Here is a 19,286-nt window from a genome sequence, read left to right as displayed (position 1 = left end):
GTTCATATTAAAATGCAAACCAAACTAATTTCTCCCACATCCCTAGTAGAATTTCGACATGCACTCCAACCCTTACACAAGCAGAATAGCTGAAATGTCAGCACAGAAATTCTGTCGAAACACTCCTGTGTTTAGCCGTAACTTCAAAATAAGAGCAGCTCAGTGCTCACCCTGTCATGCCTCATTCCGAGGCACCTCTTTTTCAGGCTTGCGAACTGTCAGATCCTGCCCTGGCCCCCCGCAGTAAAGGCAGAATTCAATGCCACCCTTGTGTGGGAGGCCCAGGCATTCCAGCAGTGGTGCACAGGTGGCTAGGCTCAGCAGTGTAGCACTTTGGCGGGGAGCGCTGCTACAAGCACAACTGCTCAGTTCTGGTAGGGACTGCACCCGCGCCACTGCCAGCAACACCAGCCGCCAGCTGCCCATGCACCACCACCAGCACACCTGGGCTACTCACGCAAGGACAGCATTGGTTTCTACCCTAAGTATCCCTGACATACTCACCTGGTTACACTCCTGGGGATCACACCAATCTATCTCTGCTTATGGTGGCTCTTTAAGGCCTGGGTCACAGTTTGGCCTTATTTCATTCATGCATATTGTACAGGACCAGCTCACCAGTTACTCCTTTAGTCATCACAACCCAAGGTTTACTCAGCCACTTTTCAAAACAATTTAAAAAGCACTCTGTGTGAAAGAATAAGTAATGGGAGGAATGTGAGCCAGGAAATACAAAGGTACTGTTTTGCCAGTCTTCTCACAAGAGCCTTTTCACTGATTGCATGAAAGACCATTAAGCCTGGCAAGTAAAATGTTAGAACCAGTTTTCAAACTGCACTGATAGGCAAATTAATAAGACAGATGGGAGGGTTATTGGTGGGGTTCCCCCCTGCCCCAATTTAAACAAAAAAAAGTTTCCTGAAATTCTTTCTGGAGGGACCAGCTCTCCATCCTTTCATATACAAATACTGACAGTTCTAAAAATACCTATTAAAAAGCAAGTGAACCTCAGTGGCTTCTAGCTTGTAACACATCTTCCATTACTCCCTCCACAGTCACTTGACAGGATACCTAAGATTGTGTAAATCTTTCATGAAATAAATTTACCAGGCATGGAGAGAAATCATTTTGTTTCCTGCCAAGAGTGAAACTTTTCTTCAGCAATTATGAGAGAGAAGAAGGGAGAGAGAAAGTAGAAAAGGGCAGGAATCAAGACAAATCTAAGTTTTCTCCAAGAGGTCTCTGTTCCCAATTTACATTTTTCTTCCCTTACTGACGCTCAAAATTAAGTTTGAGCACTTAATGTAAGAAATAGCCTGGAGTTATTGGCTGGATTTCTTCCTGAAAATTGGATGGGTTTTGATGAAATAAAACTGTTAGGTTATTCAAAGCACTGCTGGATACCATGTTTACAAAAATACAATGGGGAGACTGTATAATAAGGGCAACGAACCAAATGCAAGGCAGCCGATGTTTATCTAACTTGGGGGGGGGACCAGTGAGGGGCTTTGATTGGGGGGTAGACCACTTACATTAATGTACAAAATACAAACTTTGGATACACAGACACATATATGCACACAAAACAACACTCACTTCAGAATGCAGAGATGTCACACAATTCAACGGCAATGCTTCATATGCAATCACAGGTTTGAATTTATAGACCCTCTGTCTCCTTGCCCTTTTGTCCCTGTTAAGCTGTGAGGCTATGGCCTCTTTGTACATTACTTTTTAAGGTGTTCACCTAATATTTCTTTAAGTGGATGACCAAAAATATGAAGTGTGAATGGCTGGGTTCGCACATAATGCTAACCCATGGTATGGGTTGTTGAATTCTGGGTTGTTGTTAACCATGAACAACCCCAAAAGAGAAGCCATGGTTTATGAACTCTGGGTTGTTTAAACCATGAGTTGTCATTATGGCAGGAATCAGATGATCAGGCAGGGGGGAGCCACTGTGGCTTCTTTTCCCCGACCCATGCATGCTGCTCACGTGACCACCATTTGCCTAATTACCTACAGCAGGGGCTATCGTGTCATCCGAACCTGGCAAGGTATGCAGCAGGGGTGGCTCCTAAGCCACCCCACAACCCCTACAACAAGCAGCATGCATGGGGCAGGGAAAAGAGGCCATGGTGGCTTCTTTTCCCCCTGTGATTGTCCAAACCCAGTCTACATGTGAATCCAGAACTGTGGGATTTTCATGGGTTGTTTTGCCAGGCTACAGAGGTGGTGGGCAAGAATGGTTTAAAACAAACAAACAAACAGCTTCTCTACATGTGAGTACTGCCATGCTGCAAAGGCATTTGAGATACAGGGAGGGAGGAAGCAAAAGAGGAAAAAAACAAACAACCCAGGGACTGAGAAAACAAACCACGGTTTGTTCAATCATCTGTCAGACAAGCCCTAGGTACTACTTCCTCTGACTCTTCTCACAAGTAAAGTCTATGATTGCAGTTCCTGAAAAGACAAATACAATATAATCACACACAAAAACACAAAATAAGAGGCATAAAAGCAATTCAACCAGCAAACAAACCAATCAATCTAAAATAAATTAAATATTAAAATGCCTGGCTATCAAGGACTATTTTGATTTGGCTCTGATTAGAAGGCAAGGTCAGAGCCAATCGCATCCTCCTTGGAAGGGCATTCCAAAGTTGGGGCACCACAACAGAGAGTTGTGGTACCTTCTCTGTTATAAATGCATAATGTATTTCTCCCACTGATGGTACTTGGAGAAAGGTCTCTTCAGGGGATCTTAATGCACAGGCAGGATGATATGGGAGGAGATGCTCCTCATCCAGAATAGTCCAACTGCTTCACCGTTTGACTACATCCTGCAGCCAGTTGAAGGCTGGCTGAGGGGGCTCTCAGGAATTGGCACAAGTGCTGTCCCACCAGCAGAGTCTTGCAGCAGAGTTCCACAGATGGGATGGTACCTACAATGCCAGAGATCTCCTTATATACCAACAGAAAGTTCCACTTGTATAATATTCTACGAGCAGTGGGGAGCAATTGGGGCATTCCAGGAGCCAGGGTGGCCATGGATCCAAAGCCTCCTCAATACCCCAACACACCCACAAAATTGGCTGGTGTAGTTATTTCACTCCCATTGTAGTCAAGGAGGGTAAAAATGAAAACATTTGCCTCTGCAGTAAGCCAACAGGGCTCTGGATGTGGCTGATGCCCTGCCATGGAATCTCCACCCCCAAGGAAAGGGCTGCTGTGTGAATGAGGAAATCCCTTCCTCCTTCATGCAAGAAAGTAGGACGGAAGGATTTGAATGAATGCCAAAATGCTGCAGAATGTTTTGAAGGAAAATCCAGTCCAAGGAAGAGGGGGGGGGGGAAGGATTTCAAGTTCTACTCAGATCCCTAGAAAATTCAGTATGTAAACTACTTGAATATCTGGTATATACAGGATTTGGGCTCTCTGGCTGAATATAATCATGTCAGTCTCATGGAATCAGTTAAAAGGGATTTTGATAATCGTGTGAAACTTATCATATGAATTGGCAGAATGTCACTTGTCAAAATGAATTTCTTGGCAATGTCTTCTCTTTCTACTAATAAATATCCTTCTGCAAAATGCCTATCATTATTTTGAGATCTTGAGGGGGAAAACTAATTTGAAACTTTATTTAGGGGAGAGAGAGCCAAGGATGATACCCATTACAGAGGAAGGAGACATTGGGTGTTCTGTATTTTCACATGTTATGAAACTGCTAGACTTACTGATATGAGTGGTTGGTTTAATCTTCCTAAGTACCATATATTAGATTAACAGGGAAGGAGAGGTCCTATTAAAAGGTGAAAAGTGGTATTCACATAGCCAAGGAATGTTTATTCTAGGGAATAACTTATATGTCCAAACTATTCATACAATTTGGTTCAAATACCAAAAACTCCTGCGCCTGCTCCTGTGTAAATGCCTACTCACCATTTTCTGCCTTCAACTATAACAATATTGTTGACTGTTCTCCATCATCACAGACTACTGCCTAACGGTACAATCCTAGGCATGTCTACTCAAAAGTAAGTATACTACGTTCAAGGGGACCTACTCCCAGGTAAGTGTTTATGGGATGGCAGCTTTAATTAAAGACAATGGAAGTATCTCTTTTGATGAACCAAGCACAGATGTTTCCCTCTCAACCCCCATGATATCTAACACCCACCCCAGATTAGATCCTGTATGAATAAGCTGAGAAGAAAGCAAAGACCCTTGAAATAAACTATAGTTTTGAAAGAGTTAATGACTGGTAAGAATCAGAAAAGCAGAACTAGTAAAATGATATTGAATCTGAATGCTGAAGTGAACAAATCTCAACAAAAACTAGAAATGGCTGGGCTTCTTCTTATTGAACCCTAGGTGTAAAATTAGACTCATGCACACAAAATGACTCTCATTGTAAATCTTAAGGAAAATCTCAACAAAAATCAAGGTAAGCATTATATAAATAGGCAGACACCCAACATACCTTTTGGGCTTTCCTTCATGTCAAGCTCTACTGAGCAGAACTATTAAACACTGTTTGTTTATTTACTGATTGATTTTATTTCAACAATTTTACCCTGCTCTTTAGCCAAAAAGATTCCCAGAGCAGCTTACAAAAATAATCTAGCATGTTATTATCCACGGACCCTGTAACAATCTTTCTTCAGTTGTTCCAAGCTATGGTATTGGCTAGCTTTTTTAAATACATGTTTTTTAAAACCTTCAAATATGTTACAAGGAAATCTAAAGACTACTGGTTAAAGAATAATCTACCCAGAGAAATGGAAGAGAAATATTAAAAATATTCCAGATGAAGCCAATGTATTTCAAAGCAAACTTCTTGATGTAAAGTGAAACAGAAGGAAAACATTCTGACGTGAAATAAAACTATTGTTTTTTAGTAAAACCAGGGGGGAGAGTTTCCACTAAGTACAGCAACACTGGGATTAATTTGAACGCAAACCCTTTGAAAAGCATGATTTTACAAGCCACTGCAGACTCAGGTCGGGTGTTACACATCTATGGATAAAGAAAAAGCTGCATTGATACCCCTCAAACTGAATAACTAAAAGGAAGACCTCAAAATAGTTTTATTTTTTCAAAGCAAACTAAAGAAGGCCTTTGTGTGACTGGTTCTAGGAGTTTACACAACATATGTCAAACACCAAAACAGCCAATATATCAGCTTCATTTACCTCATTCTATGGTGATTATTATACACAAGCTGATTTCGGCTGAAATCCCATGCACACTTAGGTAGGAGTAAGTCCCATTGAATTCAATGGGGCTTACTTCTGAATAAATATATATAGGATGAATGTTGACTTTCTCAGAAGCATTTTGTAAATGTCCAGAAACTAAGAGATACAGTGGTTAGTAATGACAGCTGCCAAAATGAGATTGTCTGACATACACTTATGAATGCTGACACAGTAGTGACAGTGGATTGCTGACTTTGGGGCATTCGCTGTAATTACACTACAGGTAAATCAGAAAAGCGTTACGGATCACGTCTGAGCATATACAAGCTGGAATAATGCACATTTCTGATTCTTGGTTTGTAAAACGCACAGCAACTTTTCTGGACATTCTGCAGAGGCTACCAAATGTCTATCCAACATTAATGACAGTGTTGGAAAATGTATTAATTCGAAAATATGAATAAAGTATTTTAAAGTACAAAATGTCAGCTTTCAAATTTAACCTCTTATCTGCCATCCTCAATGACCCATGTCACACATCACAGATTTACCTAGTTTTCAAATGAAAGTTAACAAAAAAAAAAAGATAAACAAGCCCACTGAAAATAGGTTTTAAACAGAAGCCAATCACATGACATCAACTCTCTCAACTCAGTCTGACACATAATGTTTAAATGAGGTACAATGCAAAATTATGGAGCACATTAGATTTTGATATCAGCTGGGTCATCGGCAAAAGCCAGTAATAAGTAGGAACCTTTTATCAGCTGCTGGAGAGTTCATAATTCCTGACCCAACGTCCATTCAAGTCAATAAAACTCTCAAAGGGGTCTGGAGCCAGGTCTTACAGATCCTTCATTCAAAAGAGAAAGGAGTTTTATGTCTCCTTTCATACCAGGTGAACTGAAATACAGATGGTTCTCATGGTCAACTGCTGCCTCACTTGTTTTGTTGCCAAACATATCAGTTCTATCTATGCCTATGTTCTTATTAATGATTTTATTCACAGAAATAGTAACTAAATTGTATTAAAAGCCAAGATAATAAAATTAAGAGAGACTGCATGTTTCCATCCAAGCCCCGTTTTCGTCAGCTGAAGGAACAAAGATATTCTATGTTGAATGATACTTATTTTGTTACCAAATAACAGTATTTTATGTTAACTTAATAACTATAGGGTTATGGGGGTTATTTGGTCACATAAAAATTACATGCGATAGAGAACAGTAAGATCTCACAAAAAATGAAAGTGACATCCAAACCCACTGATTTCAGGAAGAGTATCAGTTTACAGACCAACAGCAAAGCTGATGCTTCTTTTCCCAAAACTTCTAAACACACCATATGATATCTTGTACAAACTGCTGTAGCCAGCCAAGCACACCCTAGCCTTACCATATATGGCCACCAAAGTGAACAGGATGGCAACTTGACAGATTTGGAACAAATATCGGACTGCATGTCACCAAGATACCATGTGCAGAAAAACATCAGATTGTATTACCTGTATCTGACTGATGGAATACAGAAGCTAGGGAAACGTGGCTGAACACGATGACTGCTACGAGCTGGTAGTATCGTATGGTGTCAGCCATGGCTAGGTAGTGTGCATCACTTAAGCACAGGTAAGGGTTGGATGGGACAAATCATAGTACCGACCCTGCATCAGCCAATATAAAAAAAGAAAGCACAACCTCAGTCAAAGGAACTGTGGTAGTACATATCCACCAATCCCCTCATCCAGCCCTATAGGTAAAATGACATTGTGGCTGCTATTCTGTACTGTACTGCATACTTCTCCATGCATGACCTGTAACAGAGTGCATTAAACACTGGGTGAATTCATCATGGTTCCACCATGAAGTGCCTCAAAGCAGAAGAGCAAACAGATTCAGCTACTGCAGACTCCAGTCAAGTTCTTGAAAGAAAGTCTACTAAAAAATATTCAACTCTAGCTCTTTTCAAGCAGTTTAGTCAAGTCTGAATGCTCTAGAACAAAAACTTTCTGCAAAAGCGTTAACAATTCACCAGCATGTTTACTAGATGCTATTTGTTTAATTTCCACATACTACCATGTAATGCAACAAATATGGTTAGATCCTGCAGTCTTTAGTGCACATTTCCTTTAACAGAGGAATTGGCTCAGAGGTAATAGGGACTAGTAAATGTTAAAGGCTGATCATAACATGCCAACACTTCATATAAGAGATTTCCCCTCCAGTTATTACTGTTAAGCTCACTTCATATGTTACCACAGTGGTAGATGACAAAGTACCGAAATCTGGCTCATATTGCCCCCAAACAAATGGAAGATCAGATCTCATGGAATCACCCTAATCATGCTGCTGCTTCAGAAATCATGGCCACCCGATACTGATGTTGGAAGCAATGATGTGATCAAGCGATCCCACATGATCCAAGCTTTCATGCTCTACTGAAGTCCTTTGGGGAACAATTTCTTAGCTGCTACCATGTCACATAGAAATTACAACCATAATTAAAACAATATTTCACTAGGTAGAAGCATAAAGCCATGCTTTAACAATTGAAATGTAAACACCTGAAGCCCTATCCAGACTAAGAGTCTGATTGTGGAGCTGGACAACTGCTATCCCCATTAAAGACAACCAGCAATAAACTAAATTTGACTCCCTTAAACACTGTCCAAAGGCATCTCTTCCCCTAGTGCAAGCGTGAGCAAATTGTGGCCTTCCAGATGTTTTGGCCCACAACTCCAATCATCCTTCATCACTGGCTACGCTGACTAGAGCTGATGGGAGTTGTAGGCCAAAACATCTGGAAGGCAACCCCAGCTCTAATGGTAAGACACAGTAGCTACCTAATGTGGCAGATGTTCGATGCCATTATGACTTGGGCCAGTTCTGCTATGTTCTATATGAGATCAGCAAAAACTGGCAATTTCTCCAGATCCATAGCTACTTCTGAATGCTGGTCATACAGGCAGGTGCCCAGTTTCATCCGAGGACATGCCCAACTGTTCTCCTGGTCATGAGTTGTTATCTCAGGATGATCGGGTTCACACAATCAACAGCCCATGGGTTATTTGAGGGTTGTTTTCCCTTCCAACAAGCCATGCCACCCAGGTTCAGATGACACGACAAGCTGCACCCAGGTGGGTGATTAGGCAAATGGCACCCAGCAAGTGCCACAGCTTAAACAAGCCACCGTGGTTTATTTAACCCATGGTGATCGTGCGAACCAGGTCACTTACTCCTTGTGATGTCAACTCTCCAGGGCATTTGAATGGTAATGGATGAAACAAATTCTTGGAGTCTCTTGCATCGCTTGCCCTGCTATACTTCCAAATTTTCCAGTCCAAGGCATTTTGGTGTGTCATCCAGTAGCCCAAAATTGATGCAAAACCCTGTGTATGAAATCTAGGATGTTCATATAATCCTTTCAGATTGAAGAAAAACAACACAATTGATGTGAGATGAATCCTTGCACATAATAAATACAGGATCCAGGAACTATCCGCTAAAATATATATATCGCATCCTACTTATGCTACAACTTGTTAATTCAGATTAACAAAATCAATTCGGCTTAAAGCTATCCTTCTGAGTTTAATTTAATCATGTTTCAAACCAGGAATCCCATTTTATTTGAATCTGTAATCTCTAGTTCAGTGTAAACATATGCTGTAGTTTAATATGGAACCAGTTAATTCAATTTGCCAGATAAATGACCCCATGTTTGGAAAATGTCAGCTGGCCCAGAAAGCCTAAGAGGACTGTCAAGTGCTGAATGAGTCCAGTTCTACATCCCAATATCTCGCATCTCTCCCACAGCTCACACCTTTCTGACCCCTAACAAATAATTCTTGTTTCCTATTTGTTGTTCAGTCATTAAGTCGTGTCCGACTCTTCGTGACCCCATGGACCATAGCATGCCAGGCCTTCCTGTCCTCTGCTCTCTCCCGGAGTGTGCTCAAGTTCATATTCATTGCATCGGTGATGCTATCTAGCCATCTCATCCTCTGCCGTCCCCTTCTCCTTTTGCCTTTAATCTTCCCAGCATCAGGGTCTTTTCCAGTGAGTTTTCTCTTCGCATTAGGTGGCCAAAATATTTGAGCTTCAGCTTCAGGATCTGTCCTTCCAATGAGCAGTCAGGGTTGATTTCCTTTAGGATTGACTGATTTGACTTCCTTGCAGTCCAGGGGACTCGTAAGAGTCTTCTCCAGCACCAGAGTTCGAAAGCATCGATTCTTCGATGCTCAGCCTTCCTTATAGTCCAGCTCTCACAGCCAGGCATTATTAACCTGGAGGCCACTTTTTTCTCCAGACAGTGATCCAGTGATAGGGGACGTGGTTTGTCACTCAAACTGACCTATTAACAGATGGTCAAGTTCCATAATAAAGTTGGAGGGCTTTGTAATTATAAAGTATACTTGGGACATTACATATAAAAGAGATATGTATGGTAAGTGTAGCCCACCTCGATGTCTTATCATTTGAAAAAACAACTTTCTCTTCCCCTGCCCCTTACATCTGAAATTGGGGCAAATGTTTTCCCACACCTTTGACTAACATTTAAAGACAGCCGCCAGCGTGATCACATCACTCCAGTGCTGAAGGAGTTGCACTGGTTACCAGTTGTTTTCCGGGCCAAATTCAAGGTGTTGGTTTTGACCTTTAAAACCCTATATGGTTCTGGCCCAGCCTATCTCAAGGAGCGCCTCCAGCAACACCAGACAGGCCGCTCAACAACGTCAGCCTCAGATGGCCTTCTCTCTGTTCCATCAGCCAGGACAGCTAAGCTGGTGAGGCTGAGGAAGACAGCCTTCTCTGTTGTGGCCCCCTCTCTGTGGAACTCCCTCCCTAGGGAACTCCACCATGACCCCTCTTTGATGAGCTTCTGCCACATATTAAAAACGTGGTTGTTCAGGCAGGCATTTGGGGTGGGTTAGGGTATTTTTAGAAATATGATGTTTTAATATAACATTTCATTGTTTTAAGCTGTTGTATTGTTGTACATCGCCCAGAGTGGCTGGGTGACTGGCCAGATGGGCGATTAAGAAATTTAATTAATTAATTAATAAAACAACATCTGGTAGGTCCACCAGCAGCTGGATAAAATTGCTTGAGGGGCCACATCTAGGCTGCCAGTTGCACATCCCTGCTCTAACCTATCAAGCCATTTCTCCTTTAGACGAGTTGCTGATTGACCCTGGAATTTCACCACTGAACTATACACAAAGCCTGAATGACCGGAATAGGAAATTCTACTAATAATCTAATAATCTACAGGCACACTTTAGAAACACACACTTAAAAGTTAACTTGTTGCATTTAAAACAAATGACACTTTATAGCACACAAGATGATTCTATTGTTCATTTTAAAATATAGTAAAGTACCTTTTTCAGACAACATCAACATCTCCATCTCCATCGCTTTTGGAGAAAGATCTCTAACTGTGTCTCCTTATTACATCTACTTTTCACACACAAACTAGATTCTACTATTTTCCTCTGACTAGCATCCTGAGTTCAACACTGTTTTATGCAACTGAAACTATTTTAAAAAAAACCCACTCATAATGCTATGTCTATTACAGGTCTATTTTGAGCAATCAAAACTTCACAATTTTTTTCTGTAGAAGCTATGAAGTCCAAAAGAATAACCATCACCTTTTTAGTCTGATCAAAGCCATAACCCAAGGCACCAGAACATCACATTACATTTTACACATTCAATAAAACAACCTAAGACAAGGTAGTATAAATGTAGCAATTAAAATCATTTTCCTGTTCAGAATTTACACAAACCCTTCTTGTCTCTAAGTCATTCTGGATTCTTTGCTGAGCTCCAAATGGTATATTAATCCATAATCTATTAAATTAATATAAATGTATGACATCATCTTAATTCATTCAGTACTGTCTTCTGCCTTCATCTTGAGACTGACTTCATTCAGACTTTTAGTTCTTTAAAAAGTATATATGATTTGCCTTTCATCCACCATGTAGCAAGATCAGCTTACACTGCTACAGCTTCTATAGAATATTTGCTAGGGAGTGAGTGCAATGAAGGAAATATGCATTGACCAAGTGTCCATTGTTCTTGCAAGGCTCTGACTCCCTCCCCCACTCCCCATCCCTTATATTGACCCACACATGTGCTGAAGCTAACAAATAGCAAATTAAAACTGTAAACTAATTAGGAAGCGGCCTACTGCAGAGTCAGATTTGGTCCATCAAGCTCAGTATTGTCTCCGCTGACAGGCGCCGGCTCTCCAAGGCCATATACAGGAATCTTTCCCATCCCAACCTGGAGGTGCCAGGGATTAAACCTGGGACCTTTATTGCCTGCAAAGCACATGCTCTTCCATTAAGTTAAGTCTGTTCCTTACTCTGGCAATAATGCAGTGGTACAATCCAGAACTATAACATCCATCAGAGTTCTGGCACAGATTTTTAATGGGATGGACTGCACCCATTATTACTTGCAGCAACCATCAAACATAAGCTCAAGACAAATGCATACGTTAAGGCAATTCTACTTGAACAGTCCTGTCAACAGGGCTTTTTTTGTGAGAAGATCAATTTCTCATTAGGAATGTTCTTAATATTAACATGATAAACTCTGAGAAAGTGCTGCTCCAGACCTCTAATAAGGTTCTGCAGCAGCCCACACAACTGTTGCTCTTTAATCCTCAGTTAAATTATATTCTTTATGAAAAAAAATCCTACATTCTGCTTCCTTAGTTCTTATTTTTCTCCAGTCTCTCCCTGGTAATGCAACCTGTTTAGGGGAATCTGATCACATGGCGGAGCCCAGTGTTAAAATATGTGCTAGCTGTTGAGAACTGTCATTTGTCTGTCACTTGGGGGAAGTTAATGGATTTGTTTGTTTAGTTAGTGCTATTGGGAATACACAGAGCCAGGCTGGGAGAGATTACAGAAGGGGAGAGGCTCTCCTGATCCACCAAGGAATGCAATTGTTTTCCTTTTACTCCAGACTGAACATTGGAAGCCAACTGCCTATTTTCACACCTAAGAAACAACAGCGATGGAAAGCCCCCAGAGCACACCTGCATGGGAGGAAAGAAGGACCCAAAGGGAACATAATTGCTTTTTGAGATGCAACACTCCAGTTGCAATGAGCAAGTGAGGCTTTTGTGCAACAAGCACATTGGAGGGTCTCTGGAAGGAATTCGATGGCATGCACAAAGCATGTGTTCAACTGGAGTAAAAAATACAGAGCGTAAAGCATTTCCAGGCAGCTTGGGGCTCCTTCTACTTACCTCTTGCTGAGTCAGCAAGCAGAATCACCCCCACAAAAAACAGCACAAATTGGATTTCCATTTTGAACACCGGATTGTCTCTAGAGTTTGTTCTTCTTTCCAACCTGATAATAGGAGAAGAAGACAGGGGGGAAGAAAATGGTAAAAACTAAATACCAAACACAACACCTTATCAAAATAAAATATAACACACACCCCAAAAAGCAGTAAAGTAGATAAAATTACATACTGTAACTTTAGATATAGCCAATCAAATCAGTTAAGTTTTAAAAAATAATTCAGTACTTTAAACTTCTCTGCTCTTTTGCTCTTGAATAATATAAAGCCTATATATGCTCTAGAGCACTTCTAAATTTAACACTTAAAGGCTTATATCACCTATCTGCCCCTTGCACCGAATGATAATGAAAGAAAAAGAAAAAAAGTTATAAAGTAAGATTCCAATGTTAAACAAAACCTTCATACTTCTAGAGAAAGTGTGTGTTGGGGGAGGGAGGATTTTCCCACCTATGGAAAGGAAGATACTGTTCTGCCTAAATGTCCTCAGTTGCAACACATGGCTTCATTCTTAAGTTCAAAATTTGGTTTACATGGAAAGTGTGCCCTCAAAGCACATGGATTTAAATCGTTCAGATTCTTAAGTGCTTCTCCAACAGTATAATATTTGTCACACACACATCTAGGTAAGACTGTATTAACATGAATTCCATTCTGTTTGCCTGTTAAAACTCCCACTCTCTAAACACTGTCTGAATTCCTCCCTCTTGTAAATTCCCTGGTTTAAACGTTCCCTGCCCTCAGGATACACAACAATCCGTGTCAAGCAACCAGCAAAGCAAATAATTACACATTGCCATTAGCTTACAAATTTGCGCCATCGCTCCCGGGCGTTGGAGTGGGAGAGGAAGGATACTTGGGGAAAGAAAGTTACATAGACAAAGCCCAAGGAGTCAATTCACACGATTCCGCGTGAGGGGTGCATGGCATTCCCATCATATGGGGTGGGGAGGGAAAGCTACCCAAAAACCGTGTATTTTGCAAAGGCCAAGAGACATTTCCTCAGGGAAAAAAAGCTGCTTTGTTTACAAGGAAGTTGAACCCTGCTCAACCTGAGCATCCCAACGTCTCATCGGACGCGATCCTCCTATCACTTCCGAGCGCCCCAGCTGGAGTCAGGATGGAAAGCAGTCTCGGCACGGCCTGACCTGACAAGCGCAACATCACACCCGCGCGCATCCAGCCCCGTGAACCCGGTGTGAACGCCACCCTTCGTTTCGTACTCCCTGACGTGACCGCGGATTCGTTGGCCCACTCGCGTGCAATGACAGCTTAAGCCTCCGACGAGGTGGTGGAAAGTTCTTACGGGGCGGCTAGTCCGCAAGGAAAGGCCGCCGTCCAGCCGTCCTCCCGGCACCCCGTTTCCCCTCGGGCCGGCCAGCCAGGCTTCGGCGGCATCCCGCGTGAAAGTGACAGGCGGCCGGGGCGGGTCCTTCTCCGCCCGCCCCACCGGCCCGAGGGATTCGCGAGAGCAGCGCTGCAGCGGGTCGTTTACTCAGCGCGAGCGCGAAAGGCCCCTGCCGCCAGCGTCCCCCGCCCGGACGCGAGGCTGCAAGGCTGCCGGGAACCGGGCAGCCTCGCATTAACCGGCAGCCGCGCCGCCCCACGTGGGAGCCGCTGGTCCAGGAGCCCGGGCGGGCGAGGGCTTCTCCGGCTTCAGCCATCCGTTCACTCTTCCTCCTCGGGTGGCCCTCTCCTTACAATTGGGGGGGGGGGGAGAAGCCGCAGGAAGCCCCGACCGCCGGCGCGTACCTGGACCGTCCTCGGCGCCCGCGCTGTCCCGGGCTCCGCGCCTCAAGCCGCGTCCCGCATCTCCTCCCGCGCCCGCGAAGTCCCGAGGGCCGCGCCGCCGCCGCCCGCTCGTCCCATGCGCTCGCTCGCGCGCCGCTCGCGCTCTGACAGGCGCCCCGAGTCCGCGGCGCGGCGCCAGGAGGGCCGCCGAGGGGGCGCCCCCGCCGCTCCGCCGCCGGAGGATTTCGCCCGGGGGATGCACGCGAGCGAAGTCTACGTTGCCGCGGCCAGCGGGACCTGCGGCGGCTCCAGCGCGCTTCCCGGTCACCGACGGACTTCGCGCGCACTTGCTAGCGGCGCCGCAGCTCCCGCCACCATCTTTCCGCACAAAGGAGCCGGCTGGCCGGCGGCGGCGGCGGCCCCGACGGGTGTCTCTGTCCGCGCGCTTCGCGGAGGGCAGCCGCAGCGCTCGCCTGGGCGCCTTTCGCGCTCGCTTCGCGGTCTGCAGCTGCCTGACACGGGGCTGCGGGAGCGCTCGAGTTCCGGAGCCGCAGCAGGATGCCGCGGATGCGGCGGGGGCGGGCAGGCGGCGGGACGCCGTCCTCGGGGGCTGTATCTGAGCCGGGATCTCGGAGTCGGGGAGGGAGGGAGCGGGGCGGGGCGGGCGCCTGCAGCTGCTTTCGCGGGGGAGCGAGCGGCGAGGAGCGACCCCCCCCTTGCGATCGTGGGGAGCGCAGAACTCGGCGAGGCGGCCCGGCCCCGCCCACTCCCAAACTTCGAACCAATCCAGTCCGTCCGTCCGCCCCGATCGCTCCCCTGCCTTTAACCCTTTGTTTCGCCCTCGCTGGCTGTGGGAAGCCGCGAGGCACCCAAGAGAGCGTCCCTCGCCTCCGGCATTGTTCGCTCCTGTGGACGTGTGTCCAGTTCCGGAGTAGCCTGCTCCATGCTGGCTGACATTTACGTCGTGGTGTTGTTTTGACAGAGCTCAGTGCATCCCACATCTAGGTAGTTAGAGCCTTGCGGGGCTTTACTTCCTGATGGGAACAAGCTGCAGTATCCCCACTATATCATGGTTTGGAGAAAAGGCACTAAATGACGTTGGGTTGTATCCAGCCCCAGTGCAAGTTCTCCCACGGCCTGAGGCAGGAGATCACACTCGCCGCTGGCCCCATGTCCCCCACCCCTCCACCCACCGCATTGCACCCCCTTCTCACTGCCTGCTGCTTCCCACTGCGGTGTCATGCCCCCCACCCCACCCTTCCCATCACACCCACACCCACCCTTACTGTTGTCATGTGGCTTGAGCCAGAGGGCAGGCAGACTCCTGGGCCATCTCCTAGGACACCCCTCCCAAAATGTCTGGCTCTGAGGAAGGCTCCCCTCAGAGCCAGGCATTTCCACCTGGCTGGCTCTCTGAAGAGCTTCCTTGGCTGACGCGGCTCTCCAGAGAGGCCCCGCCGCCACTTCTCCCGCTCATACTGAGAGGATTCTCAGCACACGCCAGAGGATGGTGGCTGAGAGCAGCCACCTGTCCTCTGTTTCACTCAGAGCGAAACAGAGGATGGGCGGCTGCTCTGGAGAGCCCTGCCAGCTGCTCTCTCATTACAGCATTACAGCAGGAGAGTGGGCCCAGCAAGGCCCTCCAGAGCACCTGCTATCGTAGCTGAGCAGGCGGTTGCTCCGCAGAGCCCCGCTGGCCCTACTCTCCCGCTGCAGCAAAGGCCATGGTGGAAGAGCTGCTGGCAAGGTTCTCCGGAGCACCCGCTGCAGGTGGTGGCAGCAGGCCCCCCTTTGGGGGAAGCAGTGGAATTTGCCACTCCTGTCACTCCACTGCCAACCCTGGTTGTATGTAATATTAGTCCTACTTAGCATAGACTCATTGAAATGAATGGGACTAACATTGGATACAATCCACACAAAAAACAGCAACACCCCCCCCCTTACCTAACTATAAAGCTTCTCATTCCAGCATTCCTAGAAAGAATGCATTTATCTTGTGGCTGCCCAAATGTGCACTATGCACCATCTAAAAGGGATGCATAAGGTATTGGACATCCTTATTAAGGAAAGCTGACACATCAAATCAGAGTCTCAGTGGGTTATAGCAAATCAGCTGCTTTCCTAACCATTTGGGCTCCGTTCATTACTTTTGTGAGTCATGGAGTCCACAATCCACAGTCCTGAAACCTGTTTTCACAGCCAGGTAATATGTGAAACAATAGTATTGTGAGCACGACTTTCACTCTTACTACCTAGCCCCATTCCCCACTCTGCCTCCCTCTACTGTCCCAGACCTCTAATGACAAACCCAACTGTCCCCCACCAGCTGCAATGTGCTAGTGGCGGGTTCTCTTTTCCATTCCAGTCATGATATAGGGGGAGTGATGAAAGGAAAGGGAAGGTGGTGGTGCATAGGAAGCAGTCTGGAGGAGATCTGCTTTGGACTTCTGTTGAAATGGGACTGGAAACCATGCATGCACCATAGCTTCTTATAAGCCTCCAAGTGTTAATAAATTGGGGGGGGGGCACTTGCTCCCACTGGAGTATATTTTATAATCAAAACATCTTCAGATCTTGGAGGAAAGAGAATTGCCTCATGACCTGCCTGATCTGTGTTCATGGCATGCAGAGAAGGACCCCAACAACTCTCTTGCACAGAAACTGGCAAGTTCCTATTATAGTATATGATACCCATTCCCCAAAAAGATCCACTTGGCTTTGGTCTGATTCTTTGAATCTGTAGATTTAATCCTATAATTTGTGTGTTTGTTTTTTTAAATAAGTTTATACCATACCCTTCGATAGACATTCCCAGGGTAGTTTACATAAAAATAAAATACTAAAACAAATATAGGTAAAACAAATCAGAACAGTAATAAAACACAAAGACTAATAGAGCAGCCCAGTCTTAAGAGCATGATTTTTTTTTTTAATCAGCAGGGCTTAAATTTAGTCTTAAAACAGTGTGAAAATAATGATTCTGTGCCTTTCTGATTTAAGCAAATAACACATTTCCATGCCCACTTCAAAACATTTGAGAGGTTCTGCGGAGTAATCTGACCTGGAAGCTATCAGAGCACGGGGCTATCTCTGCCCAGGTAGTTTGCAGCTGGCACACCAGCATAAGCTGATAAAAGTTACTGCATGCTTTGGAAGTGAACTCCATCTAGTACAAGATGGACACCACTCCCCTGGGGCGATGAAGCCCCCAATCATGTTACCTCTATCATATCTGCATTGATCTTCGGTTTGTTGGCCCACATCCTGTCCATTACTGTGGCCAAACACTGATTTAGCTCTTTCACTGCTTCACCTGACTTTAATGAAACAGAGAAATAGAGCAGGGTTTCATCTGCATATTGATGACACCACACCCCACACTTCCAGATGACCTCAACAGTGTCACATAGATGTTGATAGCAAGGATAGAACCCTATACCCTTCCATTCCAGGTACAGAAACCAGCTGGACTATCACTAGAACCTTATTTCAACACTGGCAACAGGATAGAGTCCTCCATCACACCCGAGGGAAGCAGGCTAGTTTAGGGGATGTAGGACAGGCTGTGAGGCACACACAGCTTTGTCCTCCTAAGAGAGTAGAATGGCTGGGGGACTCCCACTGCTGCCTCTTAGCTTCTGCTGCCTGAGGCAGTTGCCCCACTCTGCCCAATGACAGAGCTGGCCCTGTCTGCAGGCCTCAGAGTGTAAATGTCAGGGAGTCAAGTAGTAGTCCCCCGCACCACTTTTTGGAATTGGCCCTTGAGGTAGAAACAGAACTACTGAAACACATTCCCACCATTTCCCATCAAAAGCCAGTGTGAGGTCCAGGAGAATCACTAGTCGCACACCCTCTTTCTCCTAGCATAAATAATCCATCAGGGCAACCAACCACTTGAGCACCATAACCAGGGAAGGAATATATTAGCAGCCAGCTAACAGCTACAAAAGCCCTACTGTTTGCAGGAACGGAGGCACAACAGCCTCTCCCAAGGCTTAACAAGAACATTTGGTGTAAGGCGGTGTTGTTTAGGGGCTTGACTCAGGGCTGAGCTCTGGAATGCCTGGTTCTCATGACACCACAGTGGCCTAACCTAATGAGAAGCGTAGGTTCCACCGGGAGTGTGACAGAGGCAAGTTTCTCCCCACCAAGTTGTTTGCCCCCAGTTCCCATGTTTATTTACTTTATTTCAGAAATCTAACATGCAAAAAAGCTTGCCCCTCCCAATATTTTTTGGCCGCTGCTCTGCCCTCCCCGCAATATATTTTTCTGATTCTGCCACTATTGAGAAAGATCAACAATATCTGCCAGTTTGGGCAGCCTGGCCACATTTGATAATAAAGAGCAGTTTGGATCACTGGCAGAGAAGTGTCATCATCATTTCAATTTATGAGTTGCCTTATAGCCAAACTCTCAGGGGGACATACATAATAAAAACAAATACAATGGATGCAATGACAAAACCAGAGAATATGATGGACCAGCTGTATGGTAAAAGGGGGCGGGGATGTATCTGAAGGGAAAGGAAAACATTCTCATTATATTGTAATAAAGTATCATCATGAAATATCATAAAATATTTCATTTTAATTTAGTGTTACATACCACCGTGCTGAAATGTTCCATTTGATCAAAAATAATGTAAACCCAATCTGAAGACACTCACAAAATAGACTAAATACAAGCAAAAGGGGGATTTTTTTTAAGATGCAAAGATAAAAGCAAATGTTTTTGTTGTTGCTATTATCAGATATGAAGTATCTGATGGAAAATGTCCCCAGCTAGGCATCTGCTCCTGATAACAAATACTTTCTGTTTTTCTTACTGGTACAATACACACACGCACATGCACACAACTGATTTAAACCTCCAGAAATCATAATTTGGTTTCAAATTGCTATGAATAAGAAATCTCACGCACACGTTCTTTATTCATCTCAGCTCATCAGTTTTTCACAGCTCAAAATTTCTATATACAAAATTCATTTGAAAAGCATCCAGGAAATAGACTAAACAAGAAACAGG

General features: G+C 44.8%; 1 protein-coding gene across 6 annotated transcripts in view; it reads right to left on the bottom strand.

The window, feature by feature from the left end:
- The window catches only part of FGFRL1 (fibroblast growth factor receptor like 1), a 264,774-nt gene extending 249,773 nt beyond the window's left edge, over window positions 1–15,001 (bottom strand). Inside the window, exons 1-3 of one of the 6 annotated variants that reach the window (XM_084844973.1) lie at window positions 14,283–14,931; window positions 12,474–12,577; window positions 6,709–6,864 (exon numbers count right to left, since the gene is read on the bottom strand). In XM_084844973.1, coding sequence (XP_084701099.1) covers window positions 6,709–6,799 — 91 coding nt within the window. In that variant the 5' untranslated portion in view covers window positions 6,800–6,864; window positions 12,474–12,577; window positions 14,283–14,931. Of the gene's footprint in view, window positions 1–6,708; window positions 6,865–12,473; window positions 12,578–12,980; window positions 13,165–13,582; window positions 13,964–14,282 lie in introns of those variants that run through there. The other 5 variants (XM_084844975.1, XM_084844974.1, XM_084844976.1 and 2 more) reach the window with 5 other exon arrangements.
- Between the last annotated feature and the right edge of the window lie 4,285 nt (window positions 15,002–19,286).

The sequence above is a fragment of the Heloderma suspectum genome, chromosome 3 (genome assembly GCF_057233095.1).
Source record: "Heloderma suspectum isolate Gila_16-S chromosome 3, 16-S_ref, whole genome shotgun sequence".
Lineage (NCBI taxonomy): Eukaryota > Metazoa > Chordata > Lepidosauria > Squamata > Helodermatidae > Heloderma > Heloderma suspectum.
Note: the sequence above shows the minus strand (reverse complement) of the source record. Positions and strands in the feature narration are given on the sequence as shown.